This window comes from Sinohyriopsis cumingii, chromosome 13, assembly GCF_028554795.1.
Source record: "Sinohyriopsis cumingii isolate HCF-2022 chromosome 13, ASM2855479v2, whole genome shotgun sequence".
Taxonomy (NCBI): domain Eukaryota; kingdom Metazoa; phylum Mollusca; class Bivalvia; order Unionida; family Unionidae; genus Sinohyriopsis; species Sinohyriopsis cumingii.
In genome coordinates, this window is record NC_142973.1 from 35,528,559 (window position 1) to 35,538,398 (window position 9,840).

The 9,840-nt window shown below is 37.5% G+C and overlaps 1 protein-coding gene across 2 annotated transcripts in view; it reads right to left on the reverse strand.

The window, feature by feature from the left end:
• LOC149785198 (uncharacterized) overlaps positions 1–9,779 on the reverse strand; it is a 96,802-nt gene extending 87,023 nt beyond the window's left edge. Inside the window, exon 1 of one of the 2 annotated variants that reach the window (XM_089979000.1) lies at positions 9,681–9,779. In XM_089979000.1, the coding sequence (XP_089835126.1) occupies positions 9,681–9,716 (36 nt within the window). In that variant the 5' untranslated portion in view covers positions 9,717–9,779. Of the gene's footprint in view, positions 1–9,616 lie in introns of both variants that reach the window. The other variant, XM_089979002.1, reaches the window with a different exon arrangement.
• Between the last annotated feature and the right edge of the window lie 61 nt (positions 9,780–9,840).

Below are 9,840 nucleotides of genomic sequence, written 5' to 3' on the forward strand. Positions count from 1 at the left end.
GACACTTCTTGGTCTGCGAAAAGAATCGTGTAGTATCATTTTATTTAATTATTGTTTATCTAACTGAATTTGCTAGCAAATTTAATTATTAGTCGCTGTGGTAACCGTCTGCGAGTTCATCAATGAGCCCCCGGTAGATGCTGATATCCATGATGCCACGCTGAAATAGTCTCTGACAGATATCTGCGGCTTCATTTATAATTTCCGGAGAATTGTTTCCGGCACGTCTTCCTCCGATGAGAACTTCCAACCGTGATACATCATCGATGATATTATTAGGGCAGGCAATAAAACCGGATCCTAAACCCTCCCCTGTTGATGGTACAATTCTTGGGGATAAAATGTCTTGAGGCAAACTTTCAGAAGATGTTGTTAAGCTAATTATCGGCGACCTAGTTTGTTTGAATTTTTGGCCCCGCGGACTTCCTTCAGATGCAGCCTCGTATTCACTTAACGGAGTTAGGTCAGGATCTATTGCTCTTCGCCGTGAAGGATATTGTTGTCGTTCTGTGTGTTGCAACGGTGATTTTTCTTCTTGAGGTTGCGATGGTGGAATTTCAAGTTTACGTATAGCATCTACAAGTCTATCGTATTTTGTATCGTCCCTGCTGATTTGTTTTTTATTTTCACGTATACGATACGAATATTTGATAAAATTATCATCTGTCATAGAACCGTGTTCTGGGTTTAAAGACACATCTCTTCTAATCAATCCTAACAGTATTGTCTCAGGTAATTTCTCTTCTGGTACATTTTTAAGAAGTTCAATATAATCCGGCGTAAATCTTTTGGCGGGGTCAGTAATTCTCCCTGTTACTCGCTTACCAGCAGGTACTGACACAACAACTTCATCGGGTGGAGGCGGGGGTTTAAGTCCAGCTGAAATATCCTGTAAAATTTTCCTTTGCTCTATTAAAGCCTCTTTGGTAACAGCTGCGGATTTTTCAGTAGCTTTGGTCACGGGTTTAAATAATTCCTCCGTAGTCTCTGCAAAGCCTTCCCGTGCTTGCTGTCTTAGTTGTAATTTTTGTCTGACACTATCACGGACAGGAAGAAATTTCTGAATTGCTTCGAGACGTTCTCGAGCTAATCTAGTCGTATGTGCTTCTCCAATATTTGCCATTATTTATTTGTCAATGATTTAATTCCGCTAACATAAAAATGTTTTTCCTTGGAAACTCATTTCCCAGAGCAGCAGAGGGGATGGACCCGACCCATGGATTTTTCAATAACGACCCCGCCACGGAAACTGTTTCAGATTTATTGAAGTAACCCAAGTTGTCAGTGCAAACTCAACGAGTTTGTCCCTGGAAACTCTTCGAGTTTTCGGGGGACATTTTTTTTTGTCCTGTATTCTGAATAGAAGGGTTTATTTCGTCGAAATAAGCCCTCTATCGAGGAATAGTTTCCTGGAGGGGTTTATTGTGCAAAAAGTTTCGGTCTGTACAGCCCCTCTGCTGCTAAAATAGAAGTTCTATATTTGTTTTAAACTTTTACTTTTGATTATAATTATCCTCTTAAATTACATAGGTCTTTGACAAATTCCAAAGTAAAGACTAAAGGGATAAATTAATCCAGGTAACAATGTATCAGTTGTAAAACAAAGTAGGTAATTCTTATCAAATGTACAAAGACATTTTACGAAATTTTTCATTTGGTTTATGCTACGCAAAAAGATGCGTAAAGAGTATCACTGTATTCCTGCGCGGAACAATTTCGCAGCAATATGGATTCCGGAATAACCTAGATTGAACTGTCCTAGTCAACTGCAGAAATTATGAGCAATTTGCTCAGATAAATATATCCCAGCCTCTGATGATGACTAACTGACCAACTGTCACAAACATAAGCTTAACCGAGTCAATGAAATGCAAGATTAGCTGCATTCTGTTATACAACGCATATAGTTGTTATTTTCAAAAATGGCAATAACTCTTACAGAATTCACGGGAGAAAAGAGTTGTCAAAACGTGCATCGTTTAATGATGACCATAGTGTACACCGAGTTTCACAGTGAACAAAAAAAAACGCTAAATGAAAAGTTACATAAACTACATTCAACTGCGGAAAATAAAGTACACCGGGCCGGTGCAAGTGTATTTTGCGCCCTAGGCGAACCTTCCTAGTTTGCTTAATGGGTTAAACCAAGCCTGAAAGTACTATAACACTAAAACAAATTGCGACAGCATAATGATTTGTCGATATGTGCATCTTCAAATAATGACTATAACATGTACAAAGTTTCATGGCTATCAACCGAAACCCGTATGACTATTTCTGTGCAAACGATTATATCACATACTACCTCAGATTGCAGGACATAAATGGTAATATCTCTAAGAAACATCTCATACGCACACCGATTTGTGGATATGCAGCGTCGTCAGGTGATGCTAACAACATTTCCCAAGTTTCATGGCTCATATGAGAGTAGTTTATGTCCTTCGGGTGAAAAGGGCAATAACTCTTTTAAAAAGTGTGGGAACATGTTGTTCAAAATATGTGCATTGTCAGCTGATAACCATTACTATTTACCCCATTTCATGGCAATCCATCAAATAGATCAATATAAAGCAATCTGCTCACGTAAATAGACACCACGCCTCCATCACCAAAGTTTTACGCAATGACAGATAAATATCTATTAAATGGAACAATCTATATTAAATGAAAGTAGTGTGAATACAATGATTTGCTAACCTTTATTTCTTATCATTACGACTATAATATTTGATAAGTTTCACTTAAATATATTTAAAAAACTGCAATATTAGCAGCATTCACAAAACAAGAGCCCCTCGAAGGGACTCAGGCTCTACCGAATGAAAAGAATTTCCAAGAAAGAATTCAAGATAGAAACATTTCTTCCTTTCAATTTCTAGGTGTTAAAACCACTTTTGAACTTATTCGGAAATCAACAGATTTTCAAATTAACTGCTGTGGTGGGCATACTGAATGTCAGCAAGGCACGATTTCCATTTAGGGCCAAGAAAGCATTCTAATAAATCTTCTGATGCAAACCTCGTGTTCTTATGGCTTTCTGAGTTAGAGGAGTAATAATAAACAAGATTTTCAAGATGGATGCCACTGTGGCCATATTCGGTATAAGATTTCTGTTTAGTACCAACTAGAAATCATAGGAAGTCTTTTGATAAAAGCAAAATTTAGACATGAGCAGCCATCTAGAAGAATTTTGTGATAACAAGATTCTCAATATGGTCATTGTGACGGACATATTATAAGTCTGACTGGCAACAAGCAACAAGATATTATTTGAAGAAATAGTGATAACAAAATTGTCAAGATAGAAACTGCGGCAGGCATACTCAATGTCTAAATGGCGCAATCAGGACCAAATTGATATCATATTAAGTTATTTAGTAATCAACTCTATGTTGATATGACTATCCATCCAGGAGGATTTGTGATAGTTTATTTGCAAAAGGACCTCTGTCTTCTCATTTTTCTGTCTCGTGTGATAATATACAAGTATGGCAACATGCTTTTGTGAATGTGTGAGCACTGTCATCATTTTCTTGCCTTATACTCCACATTGGAATTGTAAGTAAACGCAATGTAATCAACTCTGTGTTTTACTCTTATTTAATATACTGCCTATTTTACCTTACCTTCTCGACCATGCGCTGGTGAGTAGGTGTGGGTGTTGATAAGTATAAAAGAGTGCTGCTAAGAAACACTTAAATGTAATGGTGAGTAGGTATGAGTGTTATTGGTAACTGCGAGTGTTGGTCAGTACATATGGGAGTTGGTCAATTTATATGACTCCTGTTCAATCAGATGATGTGTTAGTCAGTACGTGCATGTTAAATATAATATCCTTCCCTTTGACCCTATCAGTACCAAACTGACAGTATGGTGTCAAATTCTCTTGCAAAAATAATACGGCATGATCATAATGTTAATTTTTCACTGACCCCGAATTAATAAAAATAAAATTTCACTAAGGTGTCATACTGTTAATTTCCAACTATCCCCCACCATTGCAAAACAACAACAAAAATTGTAAACACCTTTATTTCAATCCATTAGAATAAAAAATAACACTTTTTGTAACATGGACCACATATCAGCTTGGTGGGTGAAGTGGCCATGATATCGAGTCATGCCGAGCGTTCCTTTACCGTTTCCCACTTTCAAGACAGCCAAAATCAAGCAGGATGCGATCCATTTTTAAACATCTCGTGTTGTCCCCGACCAAAAGCAAAGAAACTTGTTATGTTTAAACAATATTTATCTTTGGGTAGACTTTCAAGAAAATTACATGGCGGTCCACGACCTCCCTACCCCACACCACCCCCACCCTGCCGCGGACCATTTTCCCTTACCGACCCATGTCTCTAGAATATATATACTTTAGGTCCCAAATTTAAAGACATTATTTAACTTATCAAAAAATTTCATTTCTCGATATGCTGACATTGTGGGTCTACCTATTAATATGCATTCGGGGTTTAAAAAAATACCTGCGTATGGATCAAAATGGGAAGCACCGAGACGTGTGGCAAGAGTTTGTCATGGAACTGAGTACACGGATAATGCCTTTGTATTAGATATGGACAAATATGTCGATAAGTTTTGTTGCTGTGTACAGCGTTGCCCGGGGTATACGGATGCTAGCCTTAGCACTTTCGAATAATAACATATGTTTACTAGCTTCAGCACTCACAAAGCGCTGGCAGTAGAGGCTAATTTATTCCTAGTTCTCAGGCTATGAATATGACAACGTTTCATTGTACTTATAATGCTAGTTCTCTTTGTACTGTCACAGTACAGCTAGTCTTGTCATGAAGCTGTCCACTTTAAGGAAGCAATCCTCAGCTGTAGAAGTATGTGAAATGTAATATTTTATTCTTTCTTGTACTATGTGCCATGTGACGAATCTCCTTCATACATTGAACGTTTCGGAATTAATCGAAGTTTTTAGAAAGTCACATTGATATCTCATAACGATATGTTCTCAGATATAATATAGGTTGTTTCAAATTAGACATTTGAAAACTGAATAGACAGTTGAATTCATTTATGTCTTGTCTGCATTAAATAATAATGAGAAATGTATGAGAATGATTTTTCTTCTCGAAGACAGATGAATGAACGTAGCTCTTATAATAATAATCTCTTACATTCGTTCTTACGAAACAATTACTGTGTAACTAAGTCAGCTTATGTGCAAACTTGTGTAATACATATCGCTATATTCTCATTTTAGCGTTTCATGTAGCACACGGCTAAGATTTTGTGTTTTTTGCTGTTACATGGCGTCGTCGTTTGTGTAATACAAACACTGCGATAGGTGATGGCACTGGTTCGAGGGACAAAACTGGTTAACTAAGTGAGGGGGGAAAAAAGTTCTGAACTGATGGGTCTGTTGTTATGGGGTTTTTCGCATGATCATTTTGCAGAGGCTGGGAGGATCGGACACTACCAGGTCGTTCCTTAATAGTTTGTCGAGAGCTGTGAATATAAAATATCTTGTTAACATCTCCCGGATATATATTTACAAGGTGCAACAAAATGCTCCCGGAGAGAAGTGACAAGTTTTTAACCGCTCAAAAAACGGAGATTCCGCTAAGGCTGCATAAAGACACATCTGAAATGCCTGACTGACTTTGTCATCGGGAGTAGCTCAAACTTGGTCAATAGACGCGTCAACGGCAAGGCTACAACCGAAGACCTTGACCCCGAGTCTGCTTTAAGGCCAAGGAGAGACTAGAAGAACTTTTCATTTTGTATTCGTTTACGAGACGCTGTGTGTCCTGCATTCGCCTTTTGTAGATGGAATATCGACAGGGTACTCGTTATTGTTGGCCTGTATGAGTTTGTCAGTTTCCAAAAAGGCCTCATATGGATGCGAGAACCAAGACGTGACTTGCACTTGGAGCTCTATTTTTAGTTGATCGGTGGCCCTAGTTGAGTAGTCATTCTAGCGACACGGAATTACCGCAAATATTTAGTTTGGGATACGAGCTGCAGGAGTGATTCTGTCTGGAAATGGGCATCGAATAGTGAAAAGAGGGAACAAATTTACTTTAGTGCAACGTGTGAGCGAATTCGTGTAGCTTGCGAAGACATTCCACATACATGTTGTTTCGAACATCCTTTTGCACTATAACCCGTTAGACACCTTTCGCCTTTTTAAAGTTCTTACTGCTGTGCAGTCAAACCACTACTGGTGCGCTGTCCCACTTATTCCTCGATAGGCTTGCCCCCTCATTGATCTTTGAACTTACCAACAACCTTTTTTATGTTCGTTATAAAAAAAGTGGCTGCTCTTTCGGATACTCGCTTGTGTCAAACTCATTTACAAGCGATACCTCAAAACATGTCTGCGTACACTTCGTTGGTGGAAATATGCATAAGTGAATCAGTACCCGTCTACTGGATGTTGTTCTTGTTGTCCTTCCTTGGTTTGATATTGTCATAATGAATCGTATATTAGCAATTTCGATAGGTCATGCACTTACGCGCCAACCTAGATAAGCTTTGTCAGCTTCAACAACAAGTTTTTTACTGTATTAATCATCGATGATCATTCGGGATTCGAATGCCAAACACAGAATTGTTCACGAGTTTAATGAAATGTTTTGTAAACTCTCGTTCGTGACCTTTGTGCACAAATACGTATTCATTCAAATGTACCGAGCCATATATGAATTTACGAAACTGTAACACTCAACGGATCCGTGACTCACGAATACCTAACCTCAGATAAAATTGCAAATTAAATATATTAACAACTTAAGTTGTTTTTAGTGTTCCTGTTCGGTACAAGCTTTGTATATATAATTGTGTCCAATATCATTTATAATCTCACACTGATACGAGGACGACCACTCGCGTAGCATTGATAGATTATCAACTGCTAGCCGCTAAAAAAAAATGACCGTTGTTAAGCTCGTCTGGCTAGTCCAGGTCAACTTTATAAAAGTATCCTTTTCACTGTTACCATCGTACTTTGGAATGTTTAGGCTATCGGGATTCAAACACTTACACCAGACAAAGACATGGACTCCATCCGTGTCCATCAATAAAGATTGTTGTTGTGAAAAGGCATGCTGTAATTGTTTGGGACAATAGGGTTATATCCGTCAACGTTTTAGTTGTTCGCGCGCACGAAAATATTAATATACCGCCACGAATAAATAATAAAATAAACTGATGCTGGTAATGCTGGTAGTTCCAACTTTGGTTTTGAAAGCAGCACATTCCATGTCATTCCCGGTGGAGAAAACTAATACATGGGAACAAGACTGTACACATGACTGGCTGTATCACGAAACGTCTCGAAGACATCAGAAAGCAGAATCGCGTCGTTTTGAAATAAAGATCACGATATTCACAGTTTTTGATAACCGAAGGAGAACCAGGCTCAGCGTGTTCAAAATCGTTGGCAGATATACCGACGCGAGACAATTAGGAATGAAATGCCTCCATCGGCGGCAAATGAGTTTCAGTAAAATTGTCCCATCCACTCATGTACTGATAGGGATAAAATCCTTTACTAGTTATCAACTTCAACTTGTCAGGATTAATGGTAGCATATTGACTTGTAATTGGGTTATGTATATATTTATTGTCTTCTTAACTTTCATCAATGATTGTAGGTTGTACTTTAAGCTAATGATCATTTTTAAATAACATGTTTAGATAGCAAACCTTTATCCATGTCTGTAAGTCATAAATTAGTTGTTAACTGGTCTTGAGTTCAAGACCTAGATTTATTAACGAAACTTAGAATATTCTGGATAATAATTTTTGACCCACATCCTGGTCGTTTTCTTGTGTCTTAGGTATTTATATAAAGTTTAATAAACAAAATTATTCATTCTTACTTAAATACAGGCTTTGCAATATTTTTAGCTGTGCTCAAATATAATTTAAGAGGAATCATTTATGTGTATTATTTTCAAAGTGGTCATGGACACTGTTTTGAGGCTATTGAGTACTCAATAAAGACATTCTGGATTATACAATTGTGATGCATCGAGAATGTTGGTATATCAACTTATTCAAGACCACTGGTACATCAGCATATTGAAGACTTTGTATTCGTTCAGAATATTCTATACTTTGAACTTGTGACTGAACATTTAGGATAGTTTTGAATTTAGTTCTAATATTATAAATTCCTTTTAAATTTTCATCTTGTATTATAGGGAAATGAACTATCTGCAAGCAGCACAATTTTACCCAGGTCCAACCAGACAGCATACGAAGTATTCCCGTGAAAACCCCATGGCAATATTACCTCTTGGTCAAGAAGACAGGCGATAACAAGACTGCCAAGATGGCTGCTGTTGCTGACATAATGGACATCAGAAGGCACCCTTTTCGGACACCATAATGATAGTACCATCCGTTCAGGAGTGGCTATAACAAGATTTTCGAGATGGCCGCTCTGGCGGCCATATTAGACATCACTTCACATCTTTTTCTATAGCACTAATTATTTGTAATAAGAAGTCTTTTAGTGAAAACTCTATACTGATATGACTTTCGATTCAGGAGGAGCTGCAACGACGGGATTTTCGAGATAGCGGCTTTATTATACTATACAATGCCTTCTTGTGAAAAGCCAATATTAATATGACTTTCCGTTCAGGAGGAGCAGTGATAGCAAGTTTTTATTTATATAAACTGACGGCCATATTGAACACCATATGTTTTTAGGACTATCGGATGAAAGTGAATGTAAAATTTAATGCCAATCCTCCAAGTAGTTTAGGCGGAATTGAGACAACAAACTTGTGCAAATGGACGAAATACCATCCCATAAGCTCTTCTGGTCTACGACCAGTATTACTTGAAAGATATTTTTGAAAACAAAATACTAAACAGAGAAGCGTCTCTATAAACCCGGCCGGAGGGTAGGGGTGCCTTATGTTACTAGAAAGGATGGCCAAAATATATACATATTCATTAAACAGGCGGGAGTTGGGATGAACCTTTTAAAAATGGACGCCTGCGAGGTTTTGTCTGATCTGAAAGTTGAAAATAGTAAGGAGGGCTAGTCGTGGCCCTTTGGCTTGGTCAGTTCGCCCACCTTACTGCTCGAATATATCCCCTGTCCAAGCCAAGTTCTTGTACGTCTGTCTCCCAAATTTGGTTTTGACGGTCCGGTCACGTAACCTGTTTCAATTAAGTATCAAAGATATGGCATATACACATATACAAAATAGCAGCACAGTGTTCGAACGTTCAGAGAAGAAAATGCACAAGTTGTAAAAACCTTCTAAAGAATTCAAACTTGTTTCAGACAATATTTTTAAGTTTTGGCTGTTTAATCAGAATATTAAGAAGCAGTTTTTTTTTTTAAAAAATAACTAAGTTAAAGTGTAACAAAAGTGAAAGTAGAGTTCTTGCATATTGTAAATGTTAAAGACTGACGTTTTAGAAAATTACTTTCTCTTTTAGTCATTAATTAAAAGACATTGACACTTTTAATCTCCAAAATCCATACAGTAATAACAGAATTAAAAAAAAAAAGAAAAACAAGAAAACTAGAGGTAGGTAACAACTTGTTTATCCGACTTGAGCACGTCCTTCGATACTTGTAACATTGAAAAATAACAAGAATCATAAAAGGAAGACATACCTGGTTTCGTTCTTATCGAAATAATTCTGAATATGGAATAAAATGCATTAGAGACAACTCTAACCTGCATAAGTGATCGAAATGACCTGGTCTTTACCATGTGTATTAGGTGACTGCGAGAATTACATACATTCCACAACCACAATCTGAATGCCCTCGGCCATTTCCATTGATTTCTAGTAAAACATCGATGCAAATAGTAACTCAAGGATCTGGCGATTTAC